This window comes from Engystomops pustulosus, chromosome 6 (genome assembly GCF_040894005.1).
Source record: "Engystomops pustulosus chromosome 6, aEngPut4.maternal, whole genome shotgun sequence".
Lineage (NCBI taxonomy): Eukaryota > Metazoa > Chordata > Amphibia > Anura > Leptodactylidae > Engystomops > Engystomops pustulosus.
This window is the reverse complement of record NC_092416.1, coordinates 129720553-129736832: the sequence shown is the minus strand read 5'-3', so window position 1 is coordinate 129736832 and position 16280 is coordinate 129720553. Positions and strand designations below refer to the sequence as shown.

Genomic DNA, 16280 nt, shown 5'->3' with positions numbered 1-16280 from the left:
ATATTATTATTGTCTTTTAGCTGCTGTATTCTCAGCCTGATGAAGACGCTGTACCAGCGTCGAAACACGTAGTCCTATTATTAAATAAAAAATTCTTGCCTATTATTTACTCTGGAATTCCCACTCATTTTGGAATTATTTTGCTGTTTTCCAGTACATGGCATGGTATTAAATACCATCATTAGAAGTCCAATTTGTTACAATGAAAACAAGCCCTCCTACAGCTATGTACATGGAAAAATAATAAAAATTAGGGATTTTTAAAGTTGGGGAACAAAAAACAGAAACACAAAAATGAAAAAGGCCCAAGTAGTTAAGGGTTTAAACAACATTCTTACCAGCCCAGCATGGAAAGAGCTCAGCCAGGAAACCCTCTCCATACAGCTCCTATCACACCTTAACACATGTGTGCATTGTTTGAAAACACTTTTCACAATTCATAATTATGTTTATAGATGCAATAAAGCTTAATCTATTGCAACAACCTTTTATTTATGTCCCTGAAGATTTTTTCCAATAATTACTTGGTCCGTTGTCAGCTTTTTATGACACAAACGTTAATTTAATAAAAACATTGTAGGGCTCGACAAAACCTAAACCACGCCCGCTTTAGTGCACAAAGTATCGAGCAAGTCGGATACATGACTATTTTCTGCCTGACTTTGTGTATAAATATATTATTATATTATACCAGGTGTAAGCCAATTTTTCCCGTGCACAATTAGATGAGAAACTGTGGAAGTCAGATTAATAAATACCCCTCAAACTGTAGTCTATGCTCACAAGTATTACCTGAACCTTTGTAAAAAAATAGAAGGTTGAAAAGCGCTCCATTGTATTTAGTCCAATTTCTCACCTCACTCCATTTTGACATCTCTATGTTCCCTACTGTTCCCTACCTTCTAGTCCCCCCAATAAAACAGGAAATGACAAGTCAAACACTGTAGGTGGCTCAGCAATGGCACGCCCTAGCCAGTTATTGGCTGATTTTGCCCCTTTATACATTTTTTTCCCATTAAAGGATTCTTGTTCAGTAGCACTTTAAACTAAAGCGTGTATTGAATGACCAATTCTCACTGTATAGCATGTAGATACACCAGACAGCCACCGACCACTGCGACGTTCCAAGAGACGATGGGTCTTGACAACCATAGTCTTGGAAGAGAATGACCCAGGACCCTTCCCAAAATATGCTGGAGATGTAAGTATCTGAGTTCACATAACTCTAACTTTAACAAATTATTTGAGCCATATGTGATTTAACAGCATATAGTCATTTATGGAAGTTTTTACTGTTTAATAATTCCTCTATTTATATAGCACACACAGATTACGCAACGCTGCACAGAGCTTGCCAAATCGGTCCCTGTCCCCAATGGGGCTCACAATCTAATCACCCTACCAGTATTTTTTTGGATAGTTGCAGGAAACCCACACAAACACAGAGAGAACATACAAACTCTTTGCAGATGTTGACCCTGGAACTTGAACCAGGCCCCCAGCGCTGCAATGCTGTAATGCTAACCAATAAGCCACCGCCCTGCCCAATATGTTTTGGTCAAACTATTGTGACTATTGTCACCTCAGCGTACTGGATAGTGTTACTAGTCCAAAGGTTATTATAAGTTTGATCGTTGCAATTATTTTATGTTCAAAAACACAGAAGAGCATTCAGCCAAGTAAAAATTTAAAAAGGGTTACTTTTTTCATCTTAGTTAAAAAAAAAAAAAAAAAAGGGGGGACCGACGAGTTTCAAACTTTATATTTTCTTAATTGTCTTGGTCTGCAATTATTTTAAGAAATTGTTCTATTTTTGCAGCTGTTTAATGATAGAGCAGAAAACTTTTCCATTCGGTATCTCATCAGTGGACCTGGAGTGGATGAACCACCGGAAATTGGGCTGTTTCAAATCAATGATCAGAATGGTCAGGTGTATGTGAACCGGGCTATTGACAGAGAGCTGACACCCTTATTTGTTGTGAGTATGAGCAACCCAGTCACTTATATGTCACACAATATACTGGCCCTAGGCTTTATGCCATTATATAGCGTCATTGTCACAGGCAAACAATGGAGTATTCTCTCCTAGCACAGGCTTGTATTGTGTGTAATAGTAATATAGCCAGCTCACCTGGTTTGTAGGTAGTCACACACAGGAGTCATATACTCATGACTCAGACAATTGCAGGTTATCTCACACATCCAGTAAAGCACTTAGCTTTCCCATAGCCACTTGAAGAAATAATTTTTATAGGCTCCATATAATGATGGTAGTGGGTAGGCTCCCTTTATTGAGACTTTGACACAAAAGTTCTCTCTAAAGCAGTAGAAACACAGAATTAATATATACATCTTTATTTTTTACCTATAGATTCGCTTTGATGCTGCAGAGAGAGCAACTGGGAAAATTGTGGACAAATCTCTTATTTTTAATGTAGAAGTAAAGGATCTAAATGATAATGCCCCAGTATTTGATAAAAACACATATGATATTAACGTAAAGGAAACTACAAATCTGGGTAAGTTATCTATACCTACAAGACTGATCTACCTAGTTGGCCCTGATTGGAAGGTTGTATAACTTCATTGTGCAAACAAAAGCATTTATTTCCTTAAATGGGAACTTTCCTGTAAGCAAATTCACTGTCAATGTCTTTTACTCCAGCTATGGTCTCACTGAAGCTCAATATATCAGGATCACAATCTGTTACTTTGTGCTAGTTATACATGTATCTGCAAGCATGTACCCATGCAGCCTTTTGACTTGCTTCCTGTCCTGCTCATCCACACAAATCAGCACCCCTTATACCTTCCTTTTTGAAGGAAGGGCCTCACTTCAGTATTCAGAACCCCTAAATTCAGTCTACCGTTAATACAAAACCACCAATATGCTCCTTTGTTTAGGATTAAAAATCCTACCTACTTACTTCAGTGAAGAAGGCAAACTTTTTCATGGGACAGACATACCAATTGACATAAATTAAAATATATATCTACAAATAATACAGTGTCTTATATTAATTTTTGCTCCCAAAGAGGCACTCGGTCTTAGTTTCAAGAGTTGTATTGGGGGAGATTTATCATACGCTGGAGCTCGTGCCGGCCGCCCCCTCCGCTTGGCAGTCCGTGTCCCCCCCCCCCTCATGCCTCTTCAAGCCTCACTGGCGTGAAGGTGGCAGGGAGGGCTAAATAGCCTATTTCAGGTCCTGATAAATATGCCACATTGGCCCCAATCTCTGGGTCTTATTTTCAGGGGAGAACTTATATTTCTAGACTTGAAAAATATTGTACAAAGTCTTATTTTCGGGGGTTGTCTTATTTTGAGGGAAACTGGGTATATATATCATTAAGAAACAGGCTCATTACAGGAAAAACATTTCCAAAAATCGGATTAAACTGAAAAGGACCCAGAGAATGATAGATAGGTGGTTGTTGTTAATAATAATAATAATCTTTATATATAGTGCCATTATATTCCGTAGCTCTTTACAAATCATAGAGGACATATACAAATATAATATTACATTACAGAGTACAAACAGTCATATGGAACAATAGGAGTGAGGACCCTGCTCGCAGGAGCTTACAGCCTATGAGGCTGAAAGGGCCATACAAGAGCTTACAGTCTGAGGATGAAAGGGCCACATAAGAGGTCCAAGAGTCATAGGGAATAGTAGGAGTGACAGGAAAGGATTCATTGTAACTAGTAAATTATTTATCTAAATATATTTTGGTGGGTGACAAGAAATATTTAAGTAGTAATTGGGTTATGAAACTTACCAATATTCTTTTCTTTTTTTTATGCAGATAACCCAATTTATCAAGTCACAGCAATAGATCATGATAAGGAAGACACAGCAAATTCAAAAGTTACCTATTATTTGATTAATCAGATACCTGACACTCCTAATTTGAAATTTAATATTGATCCCGTCAATGGATTAATTCGAGGGAAAGGCTGCTTGAATTTTGAGGTTTGCAATTCGATTCTATTAATACTAACTTCTTTAGATATATGGATCTAAGCCTTATGGTAATTTAAATAATTTAATTTACCATTGTTTCCTTCCTATTCACTGGGAAATTTGCATCATAGAAAGTAATTGCCAGGAAATGGATTTCTAGTTGGGGGTGGTCTTAGTTGTATAGAACCCTTTTATGCATTTTTGATACTTACGACCTATCAGTAGGATAGTGTTCTAGGGACAATGATAGAGTGGGCCCCTGAAGTCCTGAAGCCCAGAGCTAACGCTCCACCTGCCGCCTCCCCTGCTTTAGCTAGGCCTCTGCTCTGTCTATACTATAGCATTAAAGCCACTGGAAGACTGCACCAAAACTACTATGCAAGAATAAAAAGCTGTGCTGACACACCAAAACGCTACACTTCATAAAGCCATTTGCTTAAAGATCTGTCTAGTGTATCTGGCGGATAGGTCATAGTATCAGAAATGCATAAAAGGCAAGTCAACTCCTTAAAACCAGAACAGCAGTCCCAATAAGTTTATCCCTGTAGTGCTCCAATGACTTCTTAACAATAGAAAACTAAACCGTGCTGCTGAGTTTGATTATCAAGTTGGTTTTCTAACATTCGTCATTTAGACTGCAAACATCATCAGGCTAATTGTAGGAGCTCGTGACAATGGAGCAGAACCCAGGGCAAGTACAGCCACCGTAATTCTCCGTATACAGGATGGGAATAATAATATGCCTGTGTTCACCACCGACAAAGTAAGTATTATTAAACACTTTATTCCCATATGTATAAAGCACTCTTTATTTTTGTTGTCTAAATAGATAAAAAAAATCGAGAATTTTATGAATCAGATATTTAGGAATTCGGAAACTACCTGCTGACATTATACACAAAGCCAGTAGTCTTTTACTTATCTCAAGGAATTTCTTGAGGATAAAACAAATCACTAAATTTCTGAGAATACATATAAAAAAAATAATAAACACATTGGAGTTATTTATTATATGCTGGCGATTCAGCCTCATGATGTATCTGCCCTCAGGGCTGGGCATCATTTATTTTTATTTATGGAAAATCTGCAACTTTTTGCTATATCACCAGCCAGAAGTATTTGAATCAAAATGTTATACATTTCCCAAAATGGCATACACAAAAACGTAAGGTTTGGGTTTCAGAATATGCCAAAGATAATTTTTAAAGTGAATCTGTCAATAGGAATGTGATTTTTAGTTATACAGGTTCTAAAAGCCTGGGCTATGAGGAATGCCTTTTTTCAGCATTCTGAATAATTTCAGTAGTTTAAACAGTTTGATTGACATTACCTGGATTGTGTGCTGAGTCCCATTGGGGGTGGGTGGTGGGGCCAGCTGTAGCCTGTGAGCCTGTATCTCCTCATGAATTTTCCCTCTACTTCAACCATCTCCCCTCAACTGCCTGCTCAATACACAATACAGGAAGTGAGGAGGGAGCTGCATGAGTTTGGGGGAGAGGAGACTGACACTAGCACACACAAGCTGCAGCTGTCCCACCTTCTCCTCTGGACTCCCCACATGCTGCTGGTAGGGAGCCAGGTAATTTGAATTAAAGTACTGAAATTATTCAGAATGCTGAAAATGGCATTTTTAAAATCAGCATAGCCTAGGCCAGTGATGGCGAACCTTTTAGAGCCTGAGTGCCCAAACTTCAACCAAAAGCCGCTTATTTATTGCAAAGTGCCAGCGCAGCAATTTAAGCAGCAATTTATTTCTCCTCGTTCTTTGACAACTTTCAAACGTTCAGCCTCCTAAAGACACCAATGCAGTTGAAAGGAGGAGGGCAAATTCCCCTATCATAGTAGGAAGATTCTTTGAGTCCAGTCAAGTGAACTTAATGCTGGGGTGATGGTCTGGGTACCAACAGAGAGGGCTCTGAGTGCCGCCTCTGGCACCAGTGCCATAGGTTCACCACCACTGCCCTAGGCTATTGGAAACTGTCACCAGCTAAAAATCTCATTCCTGTTGACCGGATCCTTTTAAGTTTTTTTCCCTCTAAAGTTTAACATTTTATTTAAGGTATTCAAACATAAACTATACAAATTTGGCAGAGTGAGACCTGTTAAACAAAGCCAGTAAGGATATGATGCAGCTGCATTTTCTTGTCAAGTCTATAGAAACATTGTTCTTCAGTTAACAAGCCCTCATACACCTCTGTGCCTTTAGGAAGATGGAGAGTAAAATGCAATATCAGAACGGGAAAGGGTTAACGTGTTAAGGAGTCAATATAGCAGTGAGGAGTCAAGTGCTGACACAAACCATTATTAATTTGATACCTATTACAGAAGAGCAAGATGTTATGGTTGTGATCTTTTTTCAGTATGAGATATCTGTTCATGAAGGAGAAGTGAAGAATGATATTCTGAGGTTAAAGGTAGAAGACAAGGATCAGCCAAAAACAGCGGCTTGGAAAGCCAAGTTCAAGATATTATCCGGAAATGAGAGAGAAAATTACAACCTAGTGGCAGATCCAGAAACTAATGAAGGAATTCTCAGTATTATAAAGGTAAGGATCAGCAGGATACCCATGGTCTAAGAACTGATAAAGTTCTGAAGATATTTGTGTAGCTTTAAATAAAGATCAGCTAAAGGATCTGGGGTATCTATAAGTTGCAAAGGTAGTAATCCTACATGAAGCTTGGTGTCTGAGAGGCCTAAATGCCCCACTGTTATATAAAACATCAATATCATAGCTCCTGGGTTCAGGACCAAGTTACAGACTCTGCATTGGGACACAGGGTCTTGATATTAGATGGCTTTTGGGTCACTGATCAGAAGAAAAGAACAATTTGCTTTTCTTTCAGCAAAAAATATTATTGTGCATTTCTTTGGACCCTCTTTTTCTTCTAAATGTAACTTGATCATTTAGATACATAGAACTTATTTTTGATAGCAAAAAATTGTGTCTGCTCATATACCCCTATTCTTACCATATGAATATCTACTTAGCTGTATAAACATTCACAACTGCTTTTCTAAATATTTTCAGCCCCTGGATTTCGAAGGAACTCCAACGAAAACAGTTGTCATCGCAGTTGAGAATGAAGAACCGTTTTTCTCATGTCAAGATAACAAACTTCGGATGGACAAAACAATAGCACGAAACAACGTCACCATCAACATAAGTGTGGTAGACGCAAATGATGCTCCTATATTCTCTCCAGCAACTAAAATTATTAGAGAAAAAGAAGGTATAAAGCCGGGTACAATTCTGGCAACATTTAACGCAACTGATCCTGATAGAGTCCCAAATAAAATAAGGTAAAGTCAAACATATTCATATTTTGTCTTTGTATCATGGTATCTGAGTGTAAAATGCATCTTTCTTGAGAAGTCCTAAATAGAGGTTGGACTTGCTGTGGCAGGATACCACCACAGGCTCCAAAGGTGAGACTTTTCCTGCGGTGGTGGCCAAGACGAGGTACAGAATCGTGAGGCAGACACAGAGTCATGGACAAGCTGAAGGTCAGGACAGGCAGCATAGGATCGGAGTCAGGTACAAGGCAGAAGGTCAGGGCTGGCAGCAGAGGAGAGAAGTCAGGAATGGAACCTGGGTCACAACGGGAATTCACAACAAATGCACAGGGTATCATAAGGGAATAAGCTTTCTCTAGGGCTCTAGATGCAAAGATCCGTCAGGGGGTAAAGGAAGAGGCTGTCCATTTATCAGGGCAGGCGACCAGCAGCCCCAATTAGTGGCACTTCTAATCTCTCAGCCAAACATTTCTGTCCATAAAATGTCCGCAGATGGAGGGTCATGTGATCTCTGTCTGGCGAATGTTCATGGACAGATACGATCACATGACCCTCCATCTGTGGCCATCTTATGGACAGGAATGTCTGGCTGATGAGGTAGAAGACAGGAGGCTTCACGTTGCGTATCAGGAAAGCAGAGCAGAAATATTAATAGATGCACATTGGTGAAGTACCTAATATCCTGCCTCCTACACTTACACACACAGGACAAAAAACATGGGGTAAAATGGCCAACCCCTTTAAGCAAACTCATTCTTTAAGAGAGGGCAACACTGTATAAAATGTTGCACACATTTGGGAAAGGCATGAATCAAGTCTGACATTTCTTATTCTGGCTTGCCCTGGTGCAGTCAGTGCCACATTTATGGCAGGACACAGGCCTCACAGCAATCGCCACTTTTCTAAGAATGTTTTTTGTTCAAATGGAGAAGAAAAATACATAAACCAGTGGTTTTCTACTTCAAAAAGCCAAAGATACATGCCTACATTTGTAATAAAATGTATTTGGTCTATTGTTGAAGCTGTTATGGCCTTTAAAAAATAAGAATTATAGACAAAGCTTAAATGATATGTATAAGAAATGGATATACATTCAAATTTCACACATGCACGCTCACAGCTAGTCCCCAGCTCCATGTATCCAAACTGATGGACATTGATGCTAAATTATGTGTATTGTGATGGGGACAGTGACTGATATGGCAAGCTCTGTGCAGCGCTGTGCAATCTGTTGGCGCTATATAAATAAAGGAATTATTATTATTATTGTAAGATGCAGCAACCTTTCATTAGTTTACTAGGTCAAAACCTGATGACCGGTTCCCTTTACTGACTCAAATTGCCTAGTCCTAGAGGTGGAAATCATGACCAGATACATGGAATAATGGTCTTCGGTGTTTCTGTGTATTAGTAAATTCAAGTAACTTTTTGATTGACAGGTATATAATAGCTGAAGACCCGGCTGGTTGGTTCACCGTGGATGAAAATACTGGTGTTCTTAAAACAACTCAAGAGCTGGACAGAGAATCTCCTTATGTTAACAAGACCATATATAAAGTGGTTGTTAATGCTATAGATGATGGTAAGAATATATGATACAGTAGAATATATACCCATTGTAATCTCAACTGTGTTATCTCAATGACCCCTGTCGGTGAGGGAAGGAGCCATTTATGTCTAAGAATGTGTACGCGTTGACTAGCAATACCTCAGGAATGGGTGCATAAGCACTTTAAAGTCCTCAACTCATATAACTCATCATAAAGTCCTCAACTCATTATAAAATAATTGATAAGAGCAAGGCTGTGTGTGGAAACAAGGATACAGGCGGTCCCCTACTTAAGGACACCCAACTTACAGATGAGCCCTAGTTAAAGACAGACCTCTCTGCCCACTGTGTCCTCTGGATGCTTTACTATAGTCCCAGGCTTCAATGATCAGCTGTAAGGTGCCTGTAATGAAGGTTTTTTTTTGATAATCCTTGTTCACATGACAACACATAACTTTAAAACTCCAATTGTCACTGGGGCAAAACATTTTCGACTTACATACAAATTCAACTTAAGAACAGATCGAAAGGATCGATCTATTATGTAACCTGGGGACTGCCCGTACTTCTTTTCTTCTGATTTCTTATAAGAAATAAATATTCTAATTTATTTTTCTTTGATCATAGGGGAACCTCCAGCTACAGGGTCGGGTACTGTTCTCCTCTACCTGTCAGATGTCAATGACAACACTCCCCAGCTAGTCACACCTTACCTCCAGAGATGTGAGCTGCAGAACAAAATGCCATTTATTGTGGAGGCTGTAGACAAAGATCTGGATCCATATGCTGGACCATTTAGGTTCGAAGTTGCAGCAGATCATTCTAGAAGTGTGAAGGAAAGCTGGGATATCGCACAAAACTCTGGTGAGTCTACTTCTTAGCTCTGTGCATAATTTGGATTCCACCTATTATGAATAATTATAATAAAGGAGACTGTCTGTTGTATCAAATATAGAGAAAGGCAGTGGTGGAACAAGTGTGATCACTCTTTGGAAATCTATGGGTGGTACATTAATTCCATCATATTCCCATTAAATCCCATTTGCAAGACTGGTAAGGTCCCACCAGTTGAACTCTCATTTCTGCTTATAGGAAAGATCCAGTAGTCAGACTTAAACATTTTCATATTGTGTGATTGTCAATTTGCACATATTAGTGGAAACATAACAAATTATTTAGTTGTGGTTTCTTAAAAAAAATTGTTTTGCAGAAAGATCTGTTGAAATCTCAATGCGACAAAGCCTCAGCAAGGGAAACTACACCATACCCCTGGAAATTTATGACAGACAAGGATCTTACAGTCAACAGGTTCTCAATGTACGGGTGTGCAGCTGTCCGGATGGAGAGAATTGTGAGAAGTTGGAGCCAGCCTCCCATACAATGGGTGGTGGGGCTATTGGAGCCATCATCGGGACTCTTCTCTTGGTCTTATGTAAGTATAGGATGGTGTCCATAATGTATATTCATATGTCCATAAGGATCAGTTATGCACTTATTTTTGTTTCCTATTGTTCAACTACATAATTTGCTGCAGTCACAATCTACTGTAATTTTCCCTACAGCCAAATACACACAATGGCAAGTTCCATGGGAAGCAAATTAACCTATTATTATGATGTGTCAGGAAATTAGAAAACCCAGCTAGAAGAACAAGCTGAGCTAAGCGCCTATTTGCTTAAACCGATTTGTAATTATGCATGGCCCTCTGCCCGATGGGCTCTGCCCACACAGTGGTCAGAGAGCCGGTGTAGCATTACACTTATACACTCTGCTATGGTCGAGCATAGCATGAGAATCGCAGAGCAGCTCTCTGACTGATGTGTGGGAGGAGCCAGCCGGGCCAAGGGCCATCCATAATTACCAATAGGAGGAGCTAAGTCTTGGTCATTTACATATTTTTAAAAAGTTTAATTCTCTGAAATGGTGATCTGCTTAAAAAGACTAAAACAAGATTACTGCAGCTCAGCACGGGACAGGGAGGTGAGCATAAACATCTACCATCACGCATTCTGATGGTAGATGTCCTTTAACCCAGGACTCCACTGCTGCATGATTCTTTGTGCTTATGTTATGTTTTTTCATATCTTAATTTTTAGTGGCTGTATGTTTACTCATGTGCTTCTTCTGTGGCTCTGATGGAAATAAAAAGCATAACCTGCCTGGAAGTGATGAAGGGAATCAAACCTTGATCCAGTATAATGAGGAAGGTGGAAGTGTTCTTTCTCAGGTAAGTGTTACTAGGTAGGTGTACCTGCTCCAAATGTTTTACAATATGAGGCACATTGCAACTTTTTAAAACACTTTTCTTTGAACTTTTATTTTCTACAACAACTGACAGAAAGAAAAGATAATGCACACAACAGAATGTTATATAAGTAAGCGACAAAAAGTCCACTAGGTGGTACTGTATTCAGGTTTGAGTACAGATATTGGTAAATGAAGACCAGTAAGATTTCTTATATGGAATAATAAAAAACAAGTCTATTAAAAGAACAGTACACTACAGTACAGTACTATATCAGGTTGTAGCATACTTATCTTAATTACTCAACTTATTCTTCATATAAATCTTTTATTGTAAAGTGAAGTGTGCACAATACAGGAATACAGACAAGAGGGTATTATATTTCCATAAACAGAGTTGCTACTAAATTGCAATATTGCAATATAACATTTGCAGCTCTAGGTTATAAAGTAGTTTGGGTCCGGGATGGTTATGGGTGTAAGGGAGGGAGGTAGATGGGAGGAGGGGGATGGGGGTTCAACCTATTTTTTGTTACATCATGTCCCATTGTCACGTGTTTAGTCTTTCAGTGTATCATGCCCATTTCAATTCTTCTATAAACTAATATTTCTAGAACATTATTGGACAAATGTGGATCTGTCTTATGACTAATACTTTATTGATTCTGTACTTCTAGGCATCCCCAGCTGTTCTCATGGCAAATGGAAATGGAAATACTGATCTTGCCACAAAGGTAACAGAACGCAACTACTCTAAACCTTCTGTGTTTAAGACCTCTTGTACATGCCATATATTAACAGTCCCTTGGGGCAGTGCAGGGGGCGCCAGATTCAGGAAAAATGTGCGCCAGAAGTCCTGAATCTGCACACTACAAAGGCAAACTGCATTTAGTGCAGTGTTCAAGGTTCTTAGTAAATGTGCCCTAATGTGTATTAAGTGCAGATTTTCAATGCAGAAAATCCCTGCTTAATAGAATAGCAGCAAGATAAATGGAATATTAGCAAATAACAAAAAACTAATTTCCGTTTTACTACTGCAAACTCCACTCCTTGCCACACCAACAACAAAGCATAAACTCGATACAGTCTGCAGCCCTTCTCCGTTGTGTGCAGCCGGTAGCATAGAACAGCTTGAACCTCAAACAAAGAAATGGGTGACTGTGCCCCAACAGCATATACAGATTAACCGCTTACCGCCATGTGACGTAATAGTAGGTCACATGCCGGGTGCGGGTGCATGGAGAGGGCTCATGGGCTGAGCCCTCTCCATTAGCCGGTAAGTCTTTGCTGCATACTGCAGCAAAGACTTACCGGTAACACCCGAGGCTTCAAATAAATGGCGGCGCATGGGCACTTTTTGCCATTTTAAAAAAGTCGCAAAAAATAACACCACCCACAGCTCCATACACCAAAGTATAAAAAAGTTATTAGCGCCAGAATATGGCAAAATAAAAAAATTTGTACAGGAGGTTTTAATTTTTTCAAATGTATGAAAACATTATAAATCCTATACAAATTTGTTATCCCTGTAATCGTACCGACCCAAAGAATAAACTAGACATGTCATTTGGGGCATACAATGAAATCTGTAAAATCCACGCCCATAAGAAAACGGCGCAAGTGTGTTTTTTTCACTGCATTTGGATTTTTTTTCCCTGCTTCCCAGTATATGGAACAGAATATTAAATACCACCATTGTGTAGTGCAATTTGTTACAGAGAAAACAAGCCGTCACACAGCTCTGTACATGGAAAAATAAAAAATTATAGATTTTTGAATGTGGGGAGTGAAAAATGAAAACTCAAAAACGAAAAAGGGCTGCGGCGGGAACAAATGCAACAAGTGATACCAAGCAGTGGCCATTGGTAGTTACTTAGTGTAATCTGTCAATATATCCCATCTGTTAATATATCATTTTAACAGATGGGCATTTGTCTAAGGTATATATTTATAACTTGCAGGATAAAGTTGGACGACCGCTCTCAAGTACATTTGTAAAGTCTCAGTATCAGTCGTGGGATGGAGTAAGTGGCTATTCTATTATAACTGCAGTGTATAACTAGGAAAGCAACAAAATACTAACAAATGTCATGTTTTCTTGCATCAGGATGCAGTTGGGCGAGCCCCCGGGGGACGGACACAGTATCAGTCCTGGGAAACTGTGAGTATCAGCTTGTATTATGTGGCCTCTGAAATGATAGCATATACATGTGCTGATAAGTGTTCAGGAGTTTTGTACTGTTAAGATATGATCTACATAATTTAATACTTTAGTAAATATGTAGCCAAAAGATGCATTCAGTGTTCGGCAGGTTGCTGTTAGAAACTTTCCATATGCCGAGTAAATAACAGGAATTTTACATAGGAAAAAATATTTTTCTTAATAGGATGGCGGTGGTCTTGTAGGATCGGCCACCAAGCGCTCTGTGCAAAATCAAACCTGGGCACAGGTAAGCCATGTTCTATTGACTAGGTGAAATTAATAGGAAATATGCAGGCAATTGCCTCTTAAATATAAAGAGTCTGTAAATCACTGGTGGTCTAAGATAACTATCCTAATTGATAAATTTATGATAAAATTAAATGGGACAAGTGCCTGTTCTGTATAATTTAATAATAACCCCATTCCATACTTTTAGGTTTAAACCAAACTTGCCTTTAAAGGAAATCTACCACCAGCAGTGGCGGATTAAGTGTCCCATGGGCCTGGGCTGTTAACATGACTAGGGCCCCCCCAATGTCCAAACCAACATGTGCCCAAAGCCTAATCTCATCCGCCTGACAACACCACCGCAACCCATACTGGCCCCCTTTAATGAAATGTCCACATCAGATGCCCCTTTTATGCAATGTCCACAGCAGAGCCCCCGTTTAATGAAATGTCCACAGTAGAGCCCTTTAATGAGATGTCTACTGCAGAGCCCCCCTTTAAACAAATGTCCATTGCGGAGCCTCTTTAAAAAAATGTCCACAGCAGAGCCCCCCTTTACAGAAATTACCACAGCAGATCCCCTTTAAAGAGATGTCCACTGCACAGCCCCCCTTTAAAGAAATGTCCACAGCAGAGCCCCCCTTTAACCCCTTAAGGACGCAGGGTTTTTCGGCTCATTTCTCGCTCTCAAACTTCAAAAATCCATAACTTTTTCATTTTTACGTGTACAGACCTGTGTGAGGGCTTATTTTGTGTGTAACAAATTTTACTTTCCCGTCATGTTATTTATTTTAACATGCCGTGTACTGCGAAGCTGAAAAAAAATTCCAAATGTGGAAAAATTTATAAAAAAACGCACGTGTGTCACGTTCTTGTGGGCTCAGTTTTTACGACTTTCACTCTTCGCTCCAAATAACACGCCTACTTTATTCTGTGGTTCGGTGCGATCACGGTGATACCAAATTTATATAGGTTTTATTGTGTTTTAATACATTTTCAAAAATTAAACGAATGTGTACAAAAAAGAAAACATTTTTTTTGTCATCTTCTGACGCTTTTTCATACTTTGGCGCACGGAGATGTGTGAGGGGTCATTTTTTGCGAAATGAGGCGAAGTTTTCATTGCTACCATTTTGAGGTCTGTGCGACATTTTGATAATTTTTTATTTCATTTTTTATGTTATGTAAAAAGGTGTAAAAGTCGCATTTCGGACATTTGGGCGCCATTTCCCGTCTCGGAGGTCACCGCCGCCCGTAACCGTTTTTATATTTTGATAGATTGGGCATTTTGGGATGTGGCGATACCTCATATGTTTGTGATTTTTACTGTTTATTATGTTTTATATCCGTTCTATGGAAAGGGGGGTGATTTGAATTTTTAATATTTTATTAATTTTTTTAAAACTTTTTTTTTCTTTTTTTTTTCACTATTTTTTAGACCATCTAGGGTACATTAACTTCTGTATTGCAATTTATGGCATTTTTGCAGCAGATTCATTACAATGAGCCACTGGCTCATTGTAACGAATCTACAGAAGCCATGTAGCCTCGTGTCAAAAGAAGACCAGAGGCTACCATGGCAACCGATTGCCGCCCCCTGATGACATTCGGGGGCGCGGCTATCGCATTAAAGATGGCGGCGCCCGAGAGCTGCTGTTTTTTAAACACCGCCGGCGACTTTGCCGGCGGCAATCACATGGTTAATAGCTGCGATCGGTGCAAGCACCGACCACGGTTATTAGCGGTGGGGGTTTTCTGCAAAATGCAAAAACCCCCACCTCTGTATGAAGAGGACTCAGCCCGTGAGCCCTCTTCATACATCCCTTATACCTCTGCGCCGTAGAGCTACGGCGCAAGGGCGTTAAGGGGTTAAAGAAATGGCCCCAGCAGAGCCCCCTTTAAAGAAATGGCCCCAGCAGAGCCCCCCTTTTAAGAAATGTCCGCCGCAGAGCTGCCCTTTACAGAAATGGTTGTAGCAGAGCCCCCATTTAATGACATGTACACTGCAGAACCCCCTTTAAAAAATGTCCACTGCAGAGCCCCCTTTAAAGGAATGTCCACTGCAGAGACACCCTTCTATGAAATGGTCACAGCAGAGCCCTCCCCCCCCATAAATTAAATGTCCACAGCAGAGCTCCCCTTTAATGAAATGTCCACGGCAGAGCCCTGTAAAGGAAGGCCTTTTTCTCCCTGCAGCTCAGTTTTCTCCTCTTCCGCTCCCCCCTGTTATCACTATGATGTTCCGCGGCTGGAAGAGGAGAAGATGAAGTGTAACTTTTTATTTTACTTGGTGATCTTCATATAGAGCTCAGGTATACTGCCCATACTGCCTATATGAAGATCTGCATTTGACCTCCTGGATAAAGGATTGTAAACCAAGCACACTTACATACTAGTGTGTGCCTCCTCTGGCAGGATCCTCTCTTGTTTTAAAGAAATAAAGGTTTTAAAAATTATGCAAATTAGCCTGAGGGTCCATCAGGCTCATTTGCATAATTTGTTTTAACATTTTTTTTGTACAAATAAGGTCTTGGTGCTGATTTCCAATCCCTCATCCTTTTGGTAGATGTCCTTTAAGTAGTCATTTATAGGCTGGTTTCATGAGAAATATGTGTTACCATATTATACAATATTGTATGTTTTCCTCTACTCACATTGCAGGGAAATCAGACTCTGCAGAGTCAGAATGGCACATGGAAACAGGTAAGGTCATTTCTTGTCTTTATACTGTATGTTCTGTAGGGAAAAGATGAACCCTTTTAAAATGCTAATCTAGTTTTTACATGTTTAAAGTCT

At 39.6% G+C, this 16280-nt stretch overlaps 1 protein-coding gene across 1 annotated transcript in view; it reads left to right on the top strand.

Moving 5' to 3' along the window:
- The window catches only part of LOC140064274 (cadherin-like protein 26), a 62055-nt gene that overhangs the window by 35403 nt on the left and 10372 nt on the right, over window positions 1-16280 (top strand). Inside the window, exons 3-18 of the mRNA XM_072110994.1 lie at window positions 1085-1201; window positions 1820-1978; window positions 2372-2519; window positions 3808-3974; window positions 4600-4728; window positions 6326-6511; window positions 6995-7266; window positions 8700-8842; window positions 9437-9673; window positions 10020-10241; window positions 10906-11036; window positions 11731-11787; window positions 13015-13077; window positions 13161-13214; window positions 13441-13503; window positions 16146-16187. Of these exons, the coding sequence (XP_071967095.1) occupies window positions 1085-1201; window positions 1820-1978; window positions 2372-2519; window positions 3808-3974; window positions 4600-4728; window positions 6326-6511; window positions 6995-7266; window positions 8700-8842; window positions 9437-9673; window positions 10020-10241; window positions 10906-11036; window positions 11731-11787; window positions 13015-13077; window positions 13161-13214; window positions 13441-13503; window positions 16146-16187 (2190 nt within the window). The remainder of the gene's footprint in view (window positions 1-1084; window positions 1202-1819; window positions 1979-2371; window positions 2520-3807; window positions 3975-4599; window positions 4729-6325; window positions 6512-6994; window positions 7267-8699; window positions 8843-9436; window positions 9674-10019; window positions 10242-10905; window positions 11037-11730; window positions 11788-13014; window positions 13078-13160; window positions 13215-13440; window positions 13504-16145; window positions 16188-16280) is intronic.